The sequence below is a fragment of the Hypanus sabinus genome, chromosome 9 (assembly GCF_030144855.1).
Source record: "Hypanus sabinus isolate sHypSab1 chromosome 9, sHypSab1.hap1, whole genome shotgun sequence".
NCBI classification, from domain to species: Eukaryota; Metazoa; Chordata; class Chondrichthyes; order Myliobatiformes; family Dasyatidae; genus Hypanus; species Hypanus sabinus.
In genome coordinates this window covers 165,890,109-165,916,395 of record NC_082714.1, presented here as the reverse complement: position 1 = coordinate 165,916,395, position 26,287 = coordinate 165,890,109, and the positions used below count along the sequence as shown (strand labels likewise).

At 52.7% G+C, this 26,287-nt stretch overlaps 1 protein-coding gene across 3 annotated transcripts in view; it reads left to right on the top strand.

The window, feature by feature from the left end:
• The window catches only part of tox2 (TOX high mobility group box family member 2), a 234,866-nt gene that overhangs the window by 159,001 nt on the left and 49,578 nt on the right, over nt 1-26,287 (top strand). The window contains exon 4 of one of the 3 annotated variants that reach the window (XM_059981067.1): nt 6,055-6,306. The exons of 1 other annotated variant lie outside the window; for it this stretch is intronic. In XM_059981067.1, the coding sequence (XP_059837050.1) occupies nt 6,055-6,306 (252 nt within the window). Of the gene's footprint in view, nt 1-6,051; nt 6,307-26,287 lie in introns of all 3 variants that reach the window. One more of the 3 variants, XM_059981066.1, reaches the window with a different exon arrangement.

The following is a 26,287-nucleotide window of genomic DNA, read 5'->3' as shown; positions in this document are numbered from 1 at the left end:
GTGGGTGAAACATGTCCAAGACAGATTCCAAAACGTAGCATCACCTTCCCTACGTTTACCACTTCAATTGTAAAGATCATTCCTTCCTTCAATGGAGAAAGTGACCCAGCCAGTTTTGTCCTTCATGATTATAATCTCTCAACCTTCTAAATGTTCCCCAATCATCTGTACCTGTTTATGACACAGGCTACAGACCCTGAAGCCCAAAATGCCAACTGTTTATACCGTTGATGCAGCCTGACCTGCTCTATTCCTTACGTGTGCCGCACAGTCTACAGATCTGTGCCTGGTGATTGCTGACAAGGTAAAAATCAAATGGAAACTCTTGCTATTTTGACGTTACCTCCTGAGACTGACATTGACCAGATGATGGATTCCAACCCTGGTCTCTTTGGTGATGGGTGACGGTCGAGTCTGTGTGCCAACATTGCCATCTGATGGCTGCTGGCCAGTACTGCGCTTAGGCTGATGTGCATCTTCTCAGGCTGTTTTGAAAGGAGGATATTGTGTGTGTCCCATTGTTATGCCACACACAGCCAGAGGCAGCAGCTAAGTGATCTCTGACTCCCTGCCAGGCAGTAAGGTAGAATGAGAGGATCGGGGGTGGCAGTGGGGAGAGGGTATCCGATTTACTTAACCAGTGCCCTTTCTGGGGATGAACCCATCACCTTCGGCCACTGGGAACCCCGATCTTCTGTAGAACATAGAACAGTGCAGACCCTTCAGCCCACAATATTGTTCTGACTCTTTAATGTACTCCAAGATCAATCTAACATAGCCTATCTAAGAGTGTACTCTCCACTGTGCCTATCTAAGAGTCTTTTTCAGTTTCCCCCCTGATATATCTGCCTCTCCTATCATCCCTGGCAGGGTGTTCCATGCACCCACCACTCTCTGTAGCTAGACTTCATCCAAAAGCTTTAGTCAGCCACTCAGTTTGTGTATTTAGATCCTGCACATGTATGCCTGAAACAATAATACCTCGATTTTGAGCACATCATTGGGTCAGTGGATTGCTGTGGTCCTCTGGGATTCCATCTCTCTCTCTCTCTCTCTCTCTCTCTCTCTCTCTCTCCTCCCCCCTCCCTCCCTCCCTCTCTCTCTCCTACCCCCTCTCTCCCTCCCTCTCTCTCCTCCCCCTCCTCACTCCCTCCCTCCACCAGTTCCAAGCATGTGAAGGCTTTTAAAGCAGGTGCATGAGGAGAGTTACCAGAATAGTGCCTGGTTAGAGAGCATGTCTTATGAGGATCGTCTGAGCGAACTAGGACTAGGAGGGAGGAGGAGATGAGTTGATGGAGGTGTACAAGATGATAAGAGACATAGATCATGAGGACAGTCAGACACTTCTTCCCAGGCTGAAAATGGCTAATGTGAGGGGGCAGAATTTTAAGATGATTGGAGGAAAGTGTATGGAGGATGTTCTTTACACAGATAGTAGTGGGTGTTTGTAACACACTGCCAGGGCTGGTGATAGAGGTAGATACATTAAGGACATATATAAGAGTCTTTCAGAGAGATGTGTGGATGATAGAAAAATACAGGGCTATGTAGGAAGGTAGGGTCAGATAGATCTTAGAGTAGGTCAAAATGTTGGCACATCATCATGAGCCAAAAGGCCTGTACTGTGCTGTAATGTTCTAAAACCAGGTGTGGAGTGTGTGCACCAGCTAACTGCCACAGCCTGACCACCCTTCTCATGGGCTGGTGTATGCTAATCCTGCCATTTCTTACTCGATGGAACAGAAGATCAAATAACGGAACGTTTCAGCAGACTGGAATGTGAGGCATCATTGTGCTGGGTAGTGGAGTGTGCTGATAGTTGTTCCTTAGGCTGGGTCTGCAGGGGTAAGGTGGGATTGAGTTAGTTACCTGAACAGTGGACAAATTGTAGGACCTGGACTGGTGGAGAGGAGGGGGGCACAGGGGAGAGGAATGATGCAGCTGGCTGGCAAATGAGAATTAGTACAAAACAGTGTCCATTGTCATATATCCCTGTGTGGGCAGGTTTCAGTAAAAGTGACCACAAGGTTATATTAAGCCCACTGATTTACTGAGGTACTTTGTGCCTGATCCCGCACAGCAGAGCCAACTCTGAGCTGGTCTCTTCCACCCACTCCCCAGAGTTAGGAGTGGATGAAGAAGGCTGTACCAGTGCGGCTGCGGAGAGCTAGAGGTGGGCTCACCTGCAAAGCCACCATCCCCATTAAGCCCTTCTGAGTGGCTTTCTGTCAGCTGTAGCCACACCAGTCCCATGCGCAGAACGCTGGGGGAGCTCAGCAAGTCAGGCAGCATCTATGGAGGGGCCAAGGGTCAGCTGTTTATTTCCCTCCATAGATGTTGCCTGACCTGCAGAGTTCCTGCAGCCTTTTGTGTGTCAAATATGATGGCAGAATATAGTATTAATGGTAAGACTCTTGGCAGTGTGGAGGATCAGAGGGATCTTGGGATCCGAGTCCATAGGATGCTCAAAGCAGCTGCGCAGGTTGACTCTGTGGTTAAGAAGGTGTGTGGTGTATTGGCCTTCATCAATCGTAGAATTGAGTTTAGGAACCAAGAGGTAATGTTGCAGCTATATAGGACCTTGGTCAGACCCCACTTGGAGTACTGTGCTCAGTTCTGGTCACCTCACTGCAGCAAGGATGTAGAAGCCATAGAAAGGGTGCAGAGGAGATTTATAAGGATGTTGTCTGGATTGGGGAGCATGTCTTTTGAGAATAGGTTGAGTGAACTCAGCCTTTTCTCCTTGGAGCGACGGAGGATGAGAGGTGACCTGATAGAGGTGTAGAAGATGATGAGAGGGATTGATCGTGTGGATGTCAGAGGCTTTTCCCCAGGGCTGAAATGGCTGCCACAAGAGGACACAGGTTTAAGGTGCTGGGGAGTAAGTACAGAGCAGATGTCAGGGCAAACACGAAGAAAGCTGCAGATGCTGGAAATTCAAACAACAACACACACAAAATGCTGGTGGAACACAGCAGGCCAGGCAGCATCTATAAGGAGAAGCACTGTTGAAGTTTTGGGCCGAGACCCTTCGTCAGGACTAACTGAAAGGAAAGATAGTAAGAGATTTGAAAGTAGTGGGGGGAGGGGGAAATGCAAAATGATAGGAGAAGACTGGAGGGGGTGGGATGAAGCTAAGAGCTGGAAAGGTGATTGGCGAAAGTGATACAGAGCTGGAGAAAGGAAAGGATCATGGGACGGGAGGCCTCGGGAGGAAGAAAGCACCAGTGGGAGATGGAGAACAGGCAGAGTGATGGGCAGAGAGAGAGAAAAAAAAACAAACAACTAAATATGTCAGGGATGAGGTAAGAAGGGGAGGAGGGACATTAACGGAAGTTAGAGAAGGCAATGTTCATGCCATCAGGTTGGAAGCTACCCAGACGGTATATAAGGTGTTGTTCCTCCAACCTGAGTTTGGATTCACCTTGACAGTAGAGGAGGCCATGGATAGACATATCAGAATGGGAATGGGACGTGGAATTAAAATGTGTGGCCACTGGGAGATCCTGCTTTCTCTGGCGGACAGAGCGTAGGTGTTCAGCGAAACGATCTACCAGTCTGCGTCGGGTCTCACCAATATATAAAAGGCCACACCGGGAGCACCGGACGCAGTATACCACACCAGCCGACTCACAGGTGAAGTGTCGCCTCACCTGGAAGGACTGTCTGGGGCCCTGAATGGTGGTGAGGGAGGAAGTGTAAGGGCAGGTGTAGCACTTGTTCCGTTTACAAGGATAAATGCCAGGAGGGAGATCAGTGGGAAGGGATGGGGAGGACGAGTGGACAAGGGAGTCATGTAGGGAGCGATCCCTGCGGAAAGCAGAAAGAGGGGAGGGAAAGATGTGCTTGGTAGTGGGATCCCGTTGGAGATGGCGGAAGTTACGGAGAATTATACATTGGACCTGGAAGCTGGTGGGGTTAAGTTTTCTACTCAGAGAGTGGTGAGTGTGTGGAATGGGCTGCCGGCAACAGTGGTGGAGGTGGATACGATAGGGTCTTTCAAGAGACTTTTAGACAGGTACATGGAGCTTGGTAAAATAGAGGGCTGTAGGTAAGCCTAGTAATTTCTAAGGTAGGGACGTGTTCGGCACAACCTTGTGGGCCGAAGGGCCTGTATTGTGCTGTAGGTTTTCTGTGTTTTGATGTATTGCTCTGGATTTCCAGTATCTGCAGACTCTCTTGTGTTTCATTTCCCACCAGACTCATAAGCTCCAAAAGCAGGATTCAGAGTGACACAGGAATCAGACTGGTGACTGATGTGGACTAATATTTATTGTTCGAAGCTTTGATCAGATGGCTTGTAGATTCCTGTGTGATGCTGTGATCACCTCGGGGGAATCCAGGGCCCAGGCTGAAGGAGAATGTGAAAGGGCACAATTTACAGTCACAACATTTCCAAAATGGTGACTGGAATTAAGACCTTAAGAAATAGAATTAGGCCATTCAGCCCATCAAGTCTGTTCTGCCATTCTATCATTCTTCTGTTTTTTTTCTGTAACCTTTGCAGCCTTTATTAATCAAGAACCTACCAACCTCCACGTTAACTATGCTCAGTGACTTGACCTCCAAAGCTGCCTGTGACAATGAATTCCACAGATTCCTCACCCTCTGGCTAAGGAAATTCCTTCTCACCTCCGTGCTAAATGGACGTCCTTCTATACCAAGGTTGTGCCCTCTGATCCTAGACTCCCCCCTGTAGGAAACATCCTCACCATGTCCACTCAATCTAGGGTTTTCCATGTTCGAGAGGTTTCAATGAGATCACCTTCCCGGGAGGGGGAAGGGGGGGGCCCCCTTCTAAACTCCAGCAAGTGCAGGCCCAGAGCCATTAAATGCTCCTCATATATTAACCATTTCATTCGCAGAATCATTTTCCTGAACCTCCTCTGGACTCTCTCCAGAGCCAGCTCATGTTTTTCTCTCTGCTCACAATACTCCAAGTGCAGTGTGACCAGTGCCGTCACATCCCTGCTGTTATATTCTAGTCCTCTCAAAATGAATGCTAACATTGCATTTGCCTTCCTCACCACCGACTCAACCTGCAAGTTAACCTTTAAGTCTGCCTAAGGGCTCCCAAATCCAAACTTTGCAGCTCTGATTTATGAGCTGTCTCCCCACTTAGAAAATACACCTTTATTCCTTTTACCAAAGTGCATGACCGTACACCTCCCTACACTATATTCCATCTGCTATTTCTTTGTCTATTCTCCCGATCTGTCTATGTTGTTCTACAGACTCCCTGTCTCCTCAACATCACTGTATTTGTATCATCTGCATACCAGGCCACACAGGTAATACAGTACCATCATCCAAATCATCGATGTATAACATGTTGGTACCAACACCAACCCCTGCAGAACATCACTAGCCACCAGCTGCCAACCAGAAAAGTCCCCCTTTATCCCCACTCTTTGCCTCCTGCCAGTCAGCCAATCTTCTATCCATGCTAGTATCTTTCCTGTAATACCATGGGCTCTTGTTAGGCAGTTTATGTGCAGTACCTTGTCAAAGGCCTTCTGAAAATCCAAGTAAACAGCATCCAGTGACCCTCCTTTGTCTCTCCTGCAGGTTTGTCCTCAAAGATTTCCAACGATTTGTCAGGCAAGGTTTCTCATTCAGGAAACTTCAGTTTATCACTCAGCCTCGTATTGATGCTGAAGTTCTTTGGAAGTCAAGAATGGGACAGGTAGAAAACCTGGTGGTTGCACCCATTTTATAAAGTGTTAATAAAGAACAAACAAAGAAAAAGTTGTGGTCGTCTCATAGCGATATCAATATCGCAGTGACAGATCCTAGTGGAGTGACACTGACAGAAAACTGAGAAGCTTTCAGAATCAGCTATTCTATAATTCCTAGAAAATTCACTGAACAAAATGGGCGATATATAGGTGATTATATAAAGATTATAGGCAAGCATAGGAAAGCTAAACTACTAGAAACATAATCATTGTATATCCTCATCCAACACTGCGACAGCCACCACTGCACAACTCGTTACAGAGATCCTGGCTCCGGCTACTAATAAGGTGTTTAAACCCCATCTTTCTTCAGCAGATGCATGGAGTGGGTCACCCCGAAGCTCCTCCGTACGATTCTGAAGCCCAACGCCCCATGGTCAGTCGGTCAGGAATTCTGCCGCCCAGTCACATGCCTGCCATCAGCCATTCACAATTCAGTGCTCACGTTGGCCTGAACATGGGTCGCAGTGTCCACACACATGGCTCACCCTCACCCCCCGGAAGTAAGTCGGCCACTCCCTCGCCCTCCAGCTCAGCGCATGAAGAGGAAGCTGAAGTCCTTGCCAAGGTACAACTAACTCCTGCCTTCCGTTGATGTCGATAACCGTCTGGCACATAGTGTCTCACTCCCGTGTCCTGTCAATGGTAAACAGGCAGAGCAATCCTGGTCCTGGCAGACACATATCAAATAAAAACCTTTTAAATAATTCCGGATTATATCCCTAACCATTCCAATTTATGCTGAGACCTGGTCTCTCCACCTCAAGTCACGGCCCTCCTGTTTGACTGAGTAAACCCTTGCAGAGTTCCTTGCTGGGTCTTTAGAGCAAAGTCGGCGGCTGTCTCTCCCAACTCTTGTTCTGGCACTTACTGGGGGACCTTGGTATGTTATTCATTTATTCTGGGTATGGTCATTGTTCTCCCTGTTCCTTCACGAGTGTTGTCACTGGACTCGTGAAGTGAACTTAGTGAGACAGCCTCAAGCTCAGCTTATTGTCATTCAACCGTACACGTGTATGCCACCAAATGAAACAATGTTCCTCTGGCCAAATGCACTTAAAACACACACAAAAGTAAGGTAACACTACCATAAATAAATTAATAAATAATAAGGTGCAGTTAAAATACAAGTTGAAAAGTAAACAGTATAGCAGTACTGACACTTAGAGTCATAAAGAAGTACAGCACAGAAACAGGACCTTTGGCCCCTATAGTCCATGCTGAAACATTTAAACTGCCTACTCCCGTCAATCCCCACCAGGACCATTCCCTTTCATACCACTACTACCATGTACTTATCCAAACTTCTCTTAAACGTTGAGATCAAGCTTGCATGCACCACATGCTGGCAGCTCATTCCACACTCTCACCACCCTCCGAATGAAGATTTCCCTCATGTTCCCCTTAAACTTCTCACCTTTCACCCTTAACCCATGACTTCTGGTTGTAGTCCCACCCAGCCTTGGTAGAAAAAGCTTGCTTGCATTTACCTTATCTATACCCTTTATATAACCATATAACAATCACAGCACGGAAACAGGCCATCTCGGCCCTCCTAGTCCGTGCCGAACTCTTAATCTCACCTATTCCCACCTACCGGCACTCAGCCCATAACCCTCCACTCCTTTCCTGTCCATATACCTATCCAATTTTACCTTAAATGACACAACTGAACTGGTCTCTACTACTTCTACAGGAAGCTCATTCCACACAGCTATCACTCTCTGAGTAAAGAAATACCCCCTCGTGTTTCCCTTAAACTTTTGCCCCCTAACTCTCAAATCATGTCCTCTCGTTTGAATCTCCCCTGCTCCCAATGGAAACAGCCTATTCACGTCAACACTATCTATCCCTCTCAAAATTTTAAATACCTCGATCAAATCCCCCCTCAACCTTCTACGCTCCAATGAATAGAGACCTAACTTGTTCAACCTTTCTCTGTAACTTAAGTGCTGAAACCCAGGTAACATCCTAGTAAATCGTCACTGCCCTCTCTCTAACTTATTGATATCTTTCCTATAATTCAGTGACCAGAACTGTACACAATATTCCAAATTTGGCCTTCCCAATGCCTTGTACAATTTTAACATTACATCCCAACTTCTGTACTCAATGCTCTGATTTATAAAGGCCAGCGTTCCAAAAGCCTTCTTCACCACCCTACCTACATGAGACTCCACCTTCAGGGAACTATGCACTGTTATTCCTAGATCTCTCTGTTCCTCTGCATTCCTCAATGCCCTACCATTTACTCTGTATGTTCTATTTGGATTATTCCTGCCAAAATGTAGAACCTCACACTTCTCAGCATTAAACTCTATCTGCCAACGTTCAGCCCATTCTTCTAACCGGCATAAATCTCCCTGGAAGCTTTGAAAACCCACCTCATTATCCACAACACTTCCTACCTTAGTATCATCGGCATACTTACTAATCCAATTTACCACCCCATCATCCAGATCATTTATGTATATTACAAACAACATTGGGCCCAAAACAGATCCCTGAGGCACCCCGCTAGTCACCGGCCTCCATCCCGATAAACAGTTACCCACCACTACTCTCTGGCATCTCCCATCCAGCCACTGTTGAATCCATTTTATTACTCCATCATTAATACCTAACAACTGAACCTTCTTAACTAACCTTCCATGTGGAACTTTATAATTTTGTATTTCTCTATCAAATCTCATCTCATATATACCTGGTCCTTTAGAACACCTTCCACTGACTACCCCACACCTGCCACTGACTTCCCTCAACTTCCACTGACTTCCCGCACCTTCCACTGACTTCACTCAACTTCCACTGACTTCCCACTCCTTCCACTGACTTCCCCACAACTTCCACTGACTTCCCACACCTTCCACTGACTTCCTTCACCTTCCACTGACATCCCACATCGTCCACTGACTTCCCCACACCTTCCACTGACTTCCCCACACCGTCCACTGACTTCCCCACACCTTCCACTGACTTCCCGCACCTGCCACTGACTTCACTCAACTTCCACTGACTTCCCGCACCTTCCACTGACTTCCCACTCCTTCCACTGACTTCCCCACAACTTCCACTGACTTCCCACACCTTCCACTGACTTCCCCACACCGTCCACTGACTTCCCCACACCTTCCACTGACTTCCCCACACCTTCCACTGACTTCCCTCAACTTCCACTGACTTCCCCACACCTTCCACTGACTTCCCTCAACTTCCACTGACTTCCCCACACTGTCCACTGACTTCCCCACCCCTTCCACTGACTTCCCTCAACTTCCACTGACTTCCCCACACTGTCCACTGACTTCCCCACCCCTTCCACTGACTTCCCCACAACTTCCACTGACTTCCCCACACCGACCACTGACTTCCCCACCTCTTCCACTGACTTCCCCTCACCTTCCACTGACTTCCCACAACTTCCACTGACTTCCCACACTGACCACAGACTTCCCACACCTTCCATTGACTTCCCCACAACATCCACTGACTTCCCACTCCTTCCACTGACTTCCCCACAACTTCCACTGACTTCCCGCACCTTCCAATGACTTCCCCACACCTTCCACTGACTTCCCTCAACTTCCACTGACTTCCCCACCCCTTACACTGACATCCCCTCACCTTCCACTGACTTCCCGCACCTTCCAATGACTTCCCCACACCTTCCACTGACTTCCCCTCACCTTCCACTGACTTCCCGCACCTTCCAATGACATCCCCACACCGTCCACTGACTTCCCACACCGTCCACTGACTTCCCCACACCTTCCACTGACTTCCCACACCTTCCACTGACTTCCCACTCCTTCCACTGACTTCCCACTCCTTCCACTGACATTCCACAGCTTCCACTGACTTCCCCACACCGTCCACTGACTTCCCCACACCTTACACTGACTTCCCCACACCTTCCACTGTCTTCCCACTCCTTCCACTGACTTTCCCACAACTTCCACTGACATTCCACAGCTTCCACTGACTTCCCACACCTTCCACTGACATTCCACAGCTTCCACTGACTTCCCCACACCGTCCACTGACTTCCCCACACCTTCCACTGACTTCCCCACACCATCCACTGACTTCCCACACCTTCCACTGACATTCCACAGCTTCCACTGACTTCCCCACACCGTCCACTGACTTCCCCACACCTTACACTGACTTCCCACACCTTCCACTGACTTCCCCACACCTTCCACTGACTTCCCCACACCTTCCACTGACATCCCCACACTTTCCACTGACTTCCCCACTCCTTCCACTGACTTCCCACTCCTTCCACTGACTTCCCCACACATTCCACTGACATCCCCACAACTTCCACTGACTTCCCGCACCTTCCACTGACTCCCCCACACCGTCCACTGACTTCCCTACACCTTCCACTGACTTCCCCACACCATCCACTGACTTCCACACACCTTCCACTGACTTCCCGCACCTTCCGCTGACTTCCCCACACCTTCCACTGACTTCCCACAACGTCCACTGACTTCCCCACACCATCCACTGACTTTCCCACAACTTCCACTGACTTCCCGCACCTTCCACTGACTTCCCGCACCTTCCACTGACTTCCCGCACCTTCCACTGACTTCCCGCACCTTCCACTGACTTCCCACACCGTCCACTGACTTCCCCACACCTTCCAGACTTCCCCACAACTTCCACTGACTTCCCCACACCTTCCACAGATTTCCCCACAACTTCCACTGACTTCCCCACACCTTCCACTGACTTCCCACACCTTCCACAGATTTCCCCACAACTTCCACTGACTTCCCACACCTTCCACAGATTTCCCCACAACTTCCACTAACTTCCCCACACCTGCCACTGACTTCCGCACACCTTCCGCTGACTTCCCCACAACTTCCACTGACTTCCGCACACCTTCCACAGATTTCCCCACACCTTCCACTGACTTCCCCACAACTTCCACTGACTTCCCCACACCTTCCACTGACTTCCCGCACCTTCCACTGACTTCCCACACCTTCCACTGACATCCCCACACCTTCCACTGACTTCCCCACACCTTCCACTGACTTCCCGCACCTTCCACTGACTTCCCACTCCTTCCACTGACTTCCCCACAACTTCCACTGACTTCCCGCACCTTCCACAGATTTCCCCACACCGACTTACCGCACATTCCACTGACTCCCCCACACCGTCCACTGACTTCCCCACACTTTCCACTGACTTCCCGCACCTTCCACTGACTTCCCCACACCTTCCACTGACTTCCCGCACCTTCCACTGACTTCCCACTCCTTCCACTGACTTCCCCACAACACCCACTGACTTCCCCACAAATTCCACTGACTTCCCCACAACTTCCACTGACTTCCCACACCTTCCACTGACTTCCCACACCTTCCACAGATTTCCCCACAACTTCCACTGACTTCCCACACCTTCCACTGACTTCCCCACACCTTCCACTGACTTCCCCTCACGTTCCACTGACTTCCCCACACCTTCCACTGACTTCCCACAACTTCCACTGACTTCCCCACACCTTCCACTGACTTCCCCACACCGTCCACTGACTTCCCACACCTTCCACAGATTTCCCCACAACTTCCACTGACTTCCCACACCTTCCACAGATTTCCCCACAACTTCCACTAACTTCCCCACACCTGCCACTGACTTCCCCACACCTTCCGCTGACTTCCCCACAACTTCCACTGACTTCCCCACACCTTCCACAGATTTCCCCACACCTTCCACTGACGTCCCCACAACTTCCACTGACTTCCCCACACCTTCCACTGACTTCCCGCACCTTCCACTGACTTCCCGCACCTTCCACTGACTTCCCACACCTTCCACTGACATCCCCACACCTTCCACTGACTTCCCCACACCTTCCACTGATTTCCCGCACCTTCCACTGACTTCCCACTCCTTCCACTGACTTCCCCACAACTTCCACTGACTTCCCGCACCTTCCACAGATTTCCCCACACCGACTTCCCGCACATTCCACTGACTCCCCCACACCTTCCACTGACTTCCCCACACCTTCCACTGACTTCCCACACCTTCCACAGATTTCCCCACAAATTCCACTGACTTCCCACACGTTCCACTGACTTCCCCACACCTTCCACTGACTTCCCCTCACGTTCCACTGACTTCCCCACACCTTCCACTGACTTCCCACAACTTCCACTGACTTCCCCACACCTTCCACTGACTTCCCACTCCTTCCACTGACTTCCCCACAACTTCCACTGACTTCCCGCACCTTCCACTGACTTCCCACACCTTCCACTGACTTCCCCTCACGTTCCACTGACTTCCCCACACCTTCCACTGACTTCCCCACACCTTCCACTGACTACCCCACACCGTTCACTGACTTCCCACTCCTTCCACTGACTTCCCGACACCGTCCACTGACTTCCCCACACCGTCCACTGACTTCCCACTCCATCCACTGACTTCCCCACAACTTCCACTGACTTTCCGCACCTTCCACTGACTCCCCCACCCCTTCCACTGACTTCCCCACACCGTCCACTGACTTCGCACACCTTCCACTGACTTCCCACACCTTCCACTGACTTCCCCACAACTTCCACTGACTTCCCCACACTTTCCACTGACATCCCCAAACCTTCCACTGACATCCCCAAACCTTCCACTGACTTCCCCGCACCTTCCACTGACTTCCCCACAACTTCCACTGACTTCCCGCACCTTCCACTGACTTCCCCACAACTTCCACTGACTTCCCCACACCTTCTACTGACTTCCCACACCTTCCACTGACTTCCCCACACCTTCCACTGACTTCCCCTCACGTTCCACTGACTTCCCCACAACTTCCACTGACTTCCCACACCTTCCACTGACTTTCCGCACCATCCACTGACTTCCCCACACCTTCCACTGACTTCCCCTCACGTTCCACTGACTTCCCCACACCTTCCACTGACTTCCCACAACTTCCACTGACTTCCCACAACTTCCACTGACTTCCCCACACCTTCCACTGACTTCCCACTCCTTCCACTGACTTCCCCACTCCTTCCACAGACTTCCCCACAACTTCCACTGACTTCCAGCACCTTCCACTGACTTCCCCACAACTTCCACTGACTTCCCCGCACCGTCCACTGACTTCCCCACACCTTCTACTGACTTCCCACACCTTCCACTGATTTCCCCACAACTTCCACTGACTTCCCACACCTTCCACTGACTTCCCCACACCTTCCACTGACTGCCCCTCACGTTCCACTGACTTCCCCACACCTTCCACTGACTTCCCCACACCTTCCACTGACTTCCCACACCTTCCACTGACTTCCCCACACCTTCCACTGACTTCCCACACCTTCCACTGACTTTCCGCACCTTCCACTGACTTCCCCACACCTTCCACTGACTTCCCCTCACGTTCCACTGACTTCCCCACACCGTCCACTGACTTCCCCACACCGTCCACTGACTTCCCACTCCTTCCACTGACTTCCCCACAACTTCCACTGACTTTCCGCACATTCCACTGACTTCCCCACACCGTCCACTGACTTCCCCACCCCTTCCACTGACTTCCCCACACCTTCCACTGACTTCGCACACCTTCCACTGACTTCCCCACAACTTCCACTGACTTCCCCACAACGTCCACTGACTTCCCCACAACTTCCACTGACTTCCCGCACCTTCCACTGACTTCCCCAAACCTTCCGCTGACTTCCCCACACCTTCCGCTGTCTTCCCCACAACTTCCCCTGACTTCCCGCACATTCCACTGACTTCCCGCACCTTCCACTGATTTCCCCACAACATCCACAGACTTCCCACACCTTCCACTGACTTCCCACACCTTCCACTGACTTCCCCACAACATCCACTGACTTCCCCACAACATCCACTGACTTCCCACACTTTCCACTGACTTCCCCACACATTCCACTGACTTCCCACACCTTCCACTGACTTCCCCACAACATCCACTGACTTCCCACAACATCCACTGACTTCCCACACCTTCCACTGACTTCCCCACAACTTCCACTGACTTCCTACACCTTCCACTGACTTTCTGCACCTTCTACTGACTTCCCCACACCTTCCACTGACTTCCCCACAACTTCCACTGACTTCCCATACTTTCCACTGACTTCCCCACACCTTCCACTGACTTCCCCACACCTTCCACTGACTTCCCCACACTTTCCACTGACTTCCCCACAACTTCCACTGACTTCCCCACACCATCCACTGACGTCCCACACCTTCCACTGACTTCCACACACCGTCCACTGACTTCCCACACCTTCCACAGATTTCCCCACAACTTCCACTGACTTCCCACACCTTCCACAGATTTCCCCACAACTTCCACTAACTTCCCCACACCTGCCACTGACTTCCCCACACCTTCCGCTGACTTCCCCACAACTTCCACAGATTTCCCCACACCTTCCACTGACTTCCCCACAACTTCCACTGACTTCCCCACACCTTCCACTGACTTCCCGCACCTTCCACTGACTTCCCGCACCTTCCACTGACTTCCCACACCTTCCACTGACATCCCCACACCTTCCACTGACTTCCCCACACCTTCCACTGATTTCCCGCACCTTCCACTGACTTCCCACTCCTTCCACTGACTTCCCCACAACTTCCACTGACTTCCCGCACCTTCCACAGATTTCCCCACACCGACTTCCCGCACATTCCACTGACTCCCCCACACCGTCCACTGACTTCCCCACACTTTCCACTGACTTCCCGCACCTTCCACTGACTTCCCCACACCTTCCACTGACTTCCCACACCTTCCACAGATTTCCCCACAAATTCCACTGACTTCCCACACGTTCCACTGACTTCCCCACACCTTCCACTGACTTCCCCTCACGTTCCACTGACTTCCCCACACCTTCCACTGACTTCCCACAACTTCCACTGACTTCCCCACACCTTCCACTGACTTCCCACTCCTTCCACTGACTTCCCCACAACTTCCACTGACTTCCCGCACCTTCCACTGACTTCCCACACCTTCCACTGACTTCCCCTCACGTTCCACTGACTTCCCCACACCTTCCACTGACTTCCCCACACCTTCCACTGACTACCCCACACCGTTCACTGACTTCCCACTCCTTCCACTGACTTCCCGACACCGTCCACTGACTTCCCCACACCGTCCACTGACTTCCCACTCCGTCCACTGACTTCCCCACAACTTCCACTGACTTTCCGCACCTTCCACTGACTCCCCCACCCATTCCACTGACCTCCCCACACCGTCCACTGACTTCGCACACCTTCCACTGACTTCCCACACCTTCCACTGACTTCCCCACAACTTCCACTGACTTCCCCACACTTTCCACTGACATCCCCAAACCTTCCACTGACATCCCCAAACCTTCCACTGACTTCCCCGCACCTTCCACTGACTTCCCCACAACTTCCACTGACTTCCCGCACCTTCCACTGACTTCCCCACAACTTCCACTGACTTCCCCACACCTTCTACTGACTTCCCACACCTTCCACTGACTTCCCCACACCTTCCACTGACTTCCCCTCACGTTCCACTGACTTCCCCACAACTTCCACTGACTTCCCACACCTTCCACTGACTTTCCGCACCTTCCACTGACTTCCCCACACCTTCCACTGACTTCCCCTCACGTTCCACTGACTTCCCACACCTTCCACTGATTTCCCCACAACTTCCACTGACTTCCCCACACCTTCCACTGACTGCCCCTCACGTTCCACTGACTTCCCCACACCTTCCACTGACTTCCCCACACCTTCCACTGACTTCCCACACCTTCCACTGACTTCCCCACACCTTCCACTGACTTCCCACACCTTCCACTGACTTTCCGCACCTTCCACTGACTTCCCCACACCTTCCACTGACTTCCCCTCACGTTCCACTGACTTCCCCACACCGTCCACTAACTTCCCCACACCGTCCACTGACTTGCAACTCCTTCCACTGACTTCCCCACACCGTCCACTGACTTCCCCACACCGTCCACTGACTTCCCACTCCTTCCACTGACTTCCCCACAACTTCCACTGACTTTCCGCACATTCCACTGACTTCCCCACACCGTCCACTGACTTCCCCACCCCTTCCACTGACTTCCCCACACCTTCCACTGACTTCGCACACCTTCCACTGACTTCCCCACAACTTCCACTGACTTCCCCACAACGTCCACTGACTTCCCCACAACTTCCACTGACTTCCCGCACCTTCCACTGACTTCCCCAAACCTTCCGCTGACTTCCCCACACCTTCCGCTGTCTTCCCCACAACTTCCCCTGACTTCCCGCACCTTCCACTGACTTCCCGCACCTTCCACTGATTTCCCCACAACATCCACAGACTTCCCACACCTTCCACTGACTTCCCACACCTTCCACTGACTTCCCCACAACATCCACTGACTTCCCCACAACATCCACTGACTTCCCACACTTTCCACTGACTTCCCCACACATTCCACTGACTTCCCACACCTTCCACTGACTTCCCACAACATCCACTGACTTCCCACACCTTCCACTGACTTCCCCACAACTTCCACTGACTTCCTACACCTTCCACTGACTTTCTGCACCTTCTACTGACTTCCCCACACCTTCCACTGACTTCCCCACAACTTCCACTGACTTCCCATACTTTCCACTGACTTCCCCACACCTTCCACTGACTTCCCCACACCTTCCACTGACTTCCCCACACTTTCCACTGACTTCCCCACAACTTCCACTGACTTCCCCACACCATCCACTGACGTCCCACACCTTCCACTGACTTCCACACACCGTCCACTGACTTCCCACACCTTCCACAGATTTCCCCACAACTTCCACTGACTTCCCACACCTTCCACAGATTTCCCCACAACTTCCACTGACTTCCCGCACCTTCCACTGACTTCCCCACAACTTCCACTGACTTCCCCGCACCGTCCACTGACTTCCCCACACCTTCTACTGACTTCCCACACCTTCCACTGATTTCCCCACAACTTCCACTGACTTCCCACACCTTCCACTGACTTCCCCACACCTTCCACTGACTGCCCCTCACGTTCCACTGACTTCCCCACACCTTCCACTGACTTCCCCACACCTTCCACTGACTTCCCACACCTTCCACTGACTTCCCCACACCTTCCACTGACTTCCCACACCTTCCACTGACTTTCCGCACCTTCCACTGACTTCCCCACACCTTCCACTGACTTCCCCTCACGTTCCACTGACTTCCCCACACCGTCCACTAACTTCCCCACACTGTCCACTGACTTGCAACTCCTTCCACTGACTTCCCCACACCGTCCACTGACTTCCCCACACCGTCCACTGACTTCCCACTCCTTCCACTGACTTCCCCACAACTTCCACTGACTTTCCGCACATTCCACTGACTTCCCCACACCGTCCACTGACTTCCCCACCCCTTCCACTGACTTCCCCACACCTTCCACTGACTTCGCACACCTTCCACTGACTTCCCCACAACTTCCACTGACTTCCCCACAACGTCCACTGACTTCCCCACAACTTCCACTGACTTCCCGCACCTTCCACTGACTTCCCCAAACCTTCCGCTGACTTCCCCACACCTTCCGCTGTCTTCCCCACAACTTCCCCTGACTTCCCGCACCTTCCACTGACTTCCCGCACCTTCCACTGATTTCCCCACAACATCCACAGACTTCCCACACCTTCCACTGACTTCCCACACCTACCACTGACTTCCCCACAACATCCACTGACTTCCCCACAACATCCACTGACTTCCCACACTTTCCACTGACTTCCCCACACATTCCACTGACTTCCCACACCTTCCACTGACTTCCCACAACATCCACTGACTTCCCACACCTTCCACTGACTTCCCCACAACTTCCACTGACTTCCTACACCTTCCACTGACTTTCTGCACCTTCTACTGACTTCCCCACACCTTCCACTGACTTCCCCACAACTTCCACTGACTTCCCATACTTTCCACTGACTTCCCCACACCTTCCACTGACTTCCCCACACCTTCCACTGACTTCCCCACACTTTCCACTGACTTCCCCACAACTTCCACTGACTTCCCCACACCATCCACTGACGTCCCACACCTTCCACTGACTTCCACACACCGTCCACTGACTTCCCACACCTTCCACAGATTTCCCCACAACTTCCACTGACTTCCCACACCTTCCACAGATTTCCCCACAACTTCCACTAACTTCCCCACAACTGCCACTGACTTCCCCACACCTTCCGCTGACTTCCCCACAACTTCCACTGACTTCCCCACACCTTCCACAGATTTCCCCACACCTTCCACTGACTTCCCCACAACTTCCACTGACTTCCCCACACCTTCCACTGACTTCCCGCACCTTCCACTGACTTCCCGCACCTTCCACTGACTTCCCACACCTTCCACTGACATCCCCACACCTTCCACTGACTTCCCCACACCTTCCACTGACTTCCCCACAACTTCCACTGACTTCCGGCACCTTCCACAGATTTCCCCACACCGACTTCCCGCACATTCCACTGACTCCCCCACACCGTCCACTGACTTCCCCACACTTTCCACTGACTTCCCGCACCTTCCACTGACTTCCCCACACCTTCCACAGACTTCCCACACCTTCCACAGATTTCCCCACAAATTCCACTGACTTCCCACACGTTCCACTGACTTCCCCACACCTTCCACTGACTTCCCCTCACGTTCCACTGACTTCCCCACACCTTCCACTGACTTCCCACAACTTCCACTGACTTCCCCACACCTTCCACTGACTTCCCACTCCTTCCACTGACTTCCCCACAACTTCCACTGACTTCCCGCACCTTCCACTGACTTCCCACACCTTCCACTGACTTCCCCTCACGTTCCACTGACTTCCCCACACCTTCCACTGACTTCCCCACACCTTCCACTGACTACCCCACACCGTTCACTGACTTCCCACTCCTTCCACTGACTTCCCGACACCGTCCACTGACTTCCCCACACCGTCCACTGACTTCCCACTCCGTCCACTGACTTCCCCACAACTTCCACTGACTTTCCGCACTTTCCACTGACTCCCCCACCCATTCCACTGACCTCCCCACACCGTCCACTGACTTCGCACACCTTCCACTGACTTCCCACACCTTCCACTGACTTCCCCACAACTTCCACTGACTTCCCCACACTTTCCACTGACATCCCCAAACCTTCCACTGACATCCCCAAACCTTCCACTGACTTCCCCGCACCTTCCACTGACTTCCCCACAACTTCCACTGACTTCCCGCACCTTCCACTGACTTCCCCACAACTTCCACTGACTTCCCCACACCTTCTACTGACTTCCCACACCTTCCACTGACTTCCCCACACCTTCCACTGACTTCCCCTCACGTTCCACTGACTTCCCCACAACTTCCACTGACTTCCCACACCTTCCACTGACTTTCCGCACCTTCCACTGACTTCCCCACATCTTCCACTGACTTCCCCTCACGTTCCACTGACTTCCCCACACCTTCCACTGACTTCCCACAACTTCCACTGACTTCCCACAACTTCCACTGACTTCCCCACACCTTCCACTGACTTCCCACTCCTTCCACTGACTTCCCCACTTCTTCCACAGACTTCCCCACAACTTCCACTGACTTCCCGCACCTTCCACTGACTTCCCCACAACTTCCACTGACTTCCCCGCACCGTCCACTGACTTCCCCACAGCTTCTACTGACTTCCCACACCTTCCACTGATTTCCCCACAACTTCCACTGACTTCCCACACCTTCCACTGACTTCCCCACACCTTCCACTGACTGCCCCTCACGTTCCACTGACTTCCCCACACCTTCCACTGACTTCCCCACACCTTCCACTGACTTCCCACACCTTCCACTGACTTCCCCACACCTTCCACTGACTTCCCACACCTTCCACTGACTTTCCGCACCTTCCACTGACTTCCCCACACCATCCACTGACGTCCCACACCTTCCACTGACTTCCACACACCGTCCACTGACTTCCCACACCTTCCACAGATTTCCCCACAACTTCCACTGACTTCCCACACCTTCCACAGATTTCCCCACATCTTCCACTAACTTCCCCACAACTGCCACTGACTTCCCCACACCTTCCGCTGACTTCCCCACAACTTCCACTGACTTCCCCACACCTTCCACAGATTTCCCCACACCTTCCACTGACTTCCCCACAACTTCCACTTACTTCCCCACACCTTCCACTGACTTCCCGCACCTTCCACTGACTTCCCGCACCTTCCACTGACTTCCCACACCTTCCACTGACATCCCCGCACCTTCCACTGACTTCCCCACACCTTCCACTGATTTCCCGCACCTTCCACTGACTTCCCCACAACTTCCACTGACTTCCCGCACCTTCCACTGACTTCCCACACCTTCCACTGACTTCCCCTCACGTTCCACTGACTTCCCCACACCTTCCACTGACTTCCCCACACCTTCCACTGACTACCCCACACCGTTCACTGACTTCCCACTCCTTCCACTGACTTCCCGACACCGTCCACTGACTTCCCCACACCGTCCACTGACTTCCCACTCCGTCCACTGACTTCCCCACAACTTCCACTGACTTTCCGCACTTTCCACTGACTCCCCCACCCATTCCACTGACCTCCCCACACCGTCCACTGACTTCGCACACCTTCCACTGACTTCCCACACCTTCCACTGACTTCCCCACAACTTCCACTGACTTCCCCACACTTTCCACTGACATCCCCAAACCTTCCACTGACATCCCCAAACCTTCCACTGACTTCCCCGCACCTTCCACTGACTTCCCCACAACTTCCACTGACTTCCCGCACCTTCCACTGACTTCCCCACAACTTCCACTGACTTCCCCACACCTTCTACTGACTTCCCACACCTTCCACTGACTTCCCCACACCTTCCACTGACTTCCCCTCACGTTCCACTGACTTCCCCACAACTTCCACTGACTTCCCACACCTTCCACTGACTTTCCGCACCTTCCACTGACTTCCCCACATCTTCCACTGACTTCCCCTCACGTTCCACTGACTTCCCCACACCTTCCACTGACTTCCCACAACTTCCACTGACTTCCCACAACTTCCACTGACTTCCCCACACCTTCCACTGACTTCCCACTCCTTCCACTGACTTCCCCACTTCTTCCACAGACTTCCCCACAACTTCCACTGACTTCCCGCACCTTCCACTGACTTCCCCACAACTTCCACTGACTTCCCCGCACCGTCCACTGACTTCCCCACAGCTTCTACTGACTTCCCACACCTTCCACTGATTTCCCCACAACTTCCACTGACTTCCCACACCTTCCACTGACTTCCCCACACCTTCCACTGACTGCCCCTCACGTTCCACTGACTTCCCCACACCTTCCACTGACTTCCCCACACCTTCCACTGACTTCCCACACCTTCCACTGACTTCCCCACACCTTCCACTGACTTCCCACACCTTCCACTGACTTTCCGCACCTTCCACTGACTTCCCCACACCATCCACTGACGTCCCACACCTTCCACTGACTTCCACACACCGTCCACTGACTTCCCACACCTTCCACAGATTTCCCCACAACTTCCACTGACTTCCCACACCTTCCACAGATTTCCCCACATCTTCCACTAACTTCCCCACAACTGCCACTGACTTCCCCACACCTTCCGCTGACTTCCCCACAACTTCCACTGACTTCCCCACACCTTCCACAGATTTCCCCACACCTTCCACTGACTTCCCCACAACTTCCACTTACTTCCCCACACCTTCCACTGACTTCCCGCACCTTCCACTGACTTCCCGCACCTTCCACTGACTTCCCACACCTTCCACTGACATCCCCGCACCTTCCACTGACTTCCCCACACCTTCCACTGATTTCCCGCACCTTCCACTGACTTCCCACTCCTTCCACTGACTTCCCCACAACTTCCACTGACTTCCCGCACCTTCCACAGATTTCCCCACAAATTCCACTGACTTCCCACACGTTCCACTGACTTCCCCACACCTTCCACTGACTTCCCCTCACGTTCCACTGACTTCCCCACACCTTCCACTGACTTCCCACAACTTCCACTGACTTCCCCACACCTTCCACTGACTTCCCACTCCTTCCACTGACTTCCCCACAACTTCCACTGACTTCCCGCACCTTCCACTGACTTCCCACACCTTCCACTGACTTCCCCTCACGTTCCACTGACTTCCCCACACCTTCCACTGACTTCCCCACACCTTCCACTGACTACCCCACACCGTTCACTGACTTCCCACTCCTTCCACTGACTTCCCGACACCGTCCACTGACTTCCCCACACCGTCCACTGACTTCCCACTCCGTCCACTGACTTCCCCACAACTTCCACTGACTTTCCGCACCTTCCACTGACTCCCCCACCCATTCCACTGACCTCCCCACACCGTCCACTGACTTCGCACACCTTCCACTGACTTCCCACACCTTCCACTGACTTCCCCACAACTTCCACTGACTTCCCCACACTTTCCACTGACATCCCCAAACCTTCCACTGACATCCCCAAACCTTCCACTGACTTCCCCGCACCTTCCACTGACTTCCCCACAACTTCCACTGACTTCCCGCACCTTCCACTGACTTCCCCACAACTTCCACTGACTTCCCCACACCTTCTACTGACTTCCCACACCTTCCACTGACTTCCCCACACCTTCCACTGACTTCCCCTCACGTTCCACTGACTTCCCCACAACTTCCACTGACTTCCCACACCTTCCACTGACTTTCCGCACCTTCCACTGACTTCCCCACATCTTCCACTGACTTCCCCTCACGTTCCACTGACTTCCCCACACCTTCCACTGACTTCCCACAACTTCCACTGACTTCCCACAACTTCCACTGACTTCCCCACACCTTCCACTGACTTCCCACTCCTTCCACTGACTTCCCCACTTCTTCCACAGACTTCCCCACAACTTCCACTGACTTCCCGCACCTTCCACTGACTTCCCCACAACTTCCACTGACTTCCCCGCACCGTCCACTGACTTCCCCACAGCTTCTACTGACTTCCCACACCTTCCACTGATTTCCCCACAACTTCCACTGACTTCCCACACCTTCCACTGACTTCCCCACACCTTCCACTGACTGCCCCTCACGTTCCACTGACTTCCCCACACCTTCCACTGACTTCCCCACACCTTCCACTGACTTCCCACACCTTCCACTGACTTCCCCACACCTTCCACTGACTTCCCACACCTTCCACTGACTTCCCCACACCTTCCACTGACTTCCCACACCTTCCACTGACTTTCCGCACCTTCCACTGACTTCCCCACACCATCCACTGACGTCCCACACCTTCCACTGACTTCCACACACCGTCCACTGACTTCCCACACCTTCCACAGATTTCCCCACAACTTCCACTGACTTCCCACACCTTCCACAGATTTCCCCACATCTTCCACTAACTTCCCCACAACTGCCACTGACTTCCCCACACCTTCCGCTGACTTCCCCACAACTTCCACTGACTTCCCCACACCTTCCACAGATTTCCCCACACCTTCCACTGACTTCCCCACAACTTCCACTTACTTCCCCACACCTTCCACTGACTTCCCGCACCTTCCACTGACTTCCCGCACCTTCCACTGACTTCCCACACCTTCCACTGACATCCCCACACCTTCCACTGACTTCCCCACACCTTCCACTGATTTCCCGCACCTTCCACTGACTTCCCACTCCTTCCACTGACTTCCCCACAACTTCCACTGACTTCCCGCACCTTCCACAGATTTCCCCACACCGACTTCCCGCACATTCCACTGACTCCCCCACACCGTCCACTGACTTCCCCACACTTTCCACTGACTTCCCGCACCTTCCACTGACTTCCCCACACCTTCCACTGACTTCCCACACCTTCCACAGATTTCCCCACAAATTCCACTGACTTCCCACACGTTCCACTGACTTCCCCACACCTTCCACTGACTTCCCCTCACGTTCCACTGACTTCCCCACACCTTCCACTGACTTCCCACAACTTCCACTGACTTCCCCACACCTTCCACTGACTTCCCACTCCTTCCACTGACTTCCCCACAACTTCCACTGACTTCCCGCACCTTCCACTGACTTCCCACACCTTCCACTGACTTCCCCTCACGTTCCACTGACTTCCCCACACCGTCCACTGACTTCCCCACACCTTCCACTGACTACCCCACACCGTTCACTGACTTCCCACTCCTTCCACTGACTTCCCGACACCGTCCACTGACTTCCCCACACCTTCCACTAACTGCCCCTCACGTTCCACTGACTTCCCCACACCTTCCACTGACTTCCCCACACCTTCCACTGACTTCCCACACCTTCCACTGACTTCCCCACACCTTCCACTGACTTCCCACACCTTCCACTGACTTTCCGCACCTTCCACTGACTTCCCCACACCTTCCACTGACTTCCCCTCACGTTCCACTGACTTCCCCACACCGTCCACTAACTTCCCCACACCGTCCACTGACTTGCAACTCCTTCCACTGACTTCCCCACACCGTCCACTGACTTCCCCACACCGTCCACTGACTTCCCACTCCTTCCACTGACTTCCCCACAACTTCCACTGACTTTCCGCACATTCCACTGACTTCCCCACACCGTCCACTGACTTCCCCACCCCTTCCACTGACTTCCCCACACCTTCCACTGACTTCGCACACCTTCCACTGACTTCCCCACAACTTCCACTGACTTCCCCACAACGTCCACTGACTTCCCCACAACTTCCACTGACTTCCCGCACCTTCCACTGACTTCCCCAAACCTTCCGCTGACTTCCCCACACCTTCCGCTGTCTTCCCCACAACTTCCCCTGACTTCCCGCACCTTCCACTGACTTCCCGCACCTTCCACTGATTTCCCCACAACATCCACAGACTTCCCACACCTTCCACTGACTTCCCACACCTTCCACTGACTTCCCCACAACATCCACTGACTTCCCCACAACATCCACTGACTTCCCACACTTTCCACTGACTTCCCCACACATTCCACTGACTTCCCACACCTTCCACTGACTTCCCACAACATCCACTGACTTCCCACACCTTCCACTGACTTCCCACACCTTCCACTGACTTCCTACACCTTCCACTGACTTTCTGCACCTTCTACTGACTTCCCCACACCTTCCACTGACTTCCCCACAACTTCCACTGACTTCCCATGCTTTCCACTGACTTCCCCACACCTTCCACTGACTTCCCCACACCTTCCACTGACTTCCCCACACTTTCCACTGACTTCCCCACAACTTCCACTGACTTCCCCACACCATCCACTGACGTCCCACACCTTCCACTGACTTCCACACACCGTCCACTGACTTCCCACACCTTCCACAGATTTCCCCACAACTTCCACTGACTTCCCACACCTTCCACAGATTTCCCCACAACTTCCACTAACTTCCCCACAACTGCCACTGACTTCCCCACACCTTCCGCTGACTTCCCCACAACTTCCACTGACTTCCCCACACCTTCCACAGATTTCCCCACACCTTCCACTGACTTCCCCACAACTTCCACTGACTTCCCCACACCTTCCACTGACTTCCCGCACCTTCCACTGACTTCCCGCACCTTCCACTGACTTCCCACACCTTCCACTGACATCCCCACACCTTCCACTGACTTCCCCACACCTTCCACTGATTTCCCGCACCTTCCACTGACTTCCCACTCATTCCACTGACTTCCCCACAACTTCCACTGACTTCCCGCACCTTCCACAGATTTCCCCACACCGACTTCCCGCACATTCCACTGACTCCCCCACACCGTCCACTGACTTCCCCACACTTTCCACTGACTTCCCGCACCTTCCACTGACTTCCCCACACCTTCCACAGACTTCCCACACCTTCCACAGATTTCCCCACAAATTCCACTGACTTCCCACACGTTCCACTGACTTCCCCACACCTTCCACTGACTTCCCCTCACGTTCCACTGACTTCCCCACACCTTCCACTGACTTCCCACAACTTCCACTGACTTCCCCACACCTTCCACTGACTTCCCACTCCTTCCACTGACTTCCCCACAACTTCCACTGACTTCCCGCACCTTCCACTGACTTCCCACACCTTCCACTGACTTCCCCTCACGTTCCACTGACTTCCCCACACCTTCCACTGACTTCCCCACACCTTCCACTGACTACCCCACACCGTTCACTGACTTCCCACTCCTTCCACTGACTTCCCGACACCGTCCACTGACTTCCCCACACCGTCCACTGACTTCCCACTCCGTCCACTGACTTCCCCACAACTTCCACTGACTTTCCGCACCTTCCACTGACTCCCCCACCCATTCCACTGACCTCCCCACACCGTCCACTGACTTCGCACACCTTCCACTGACTTCCC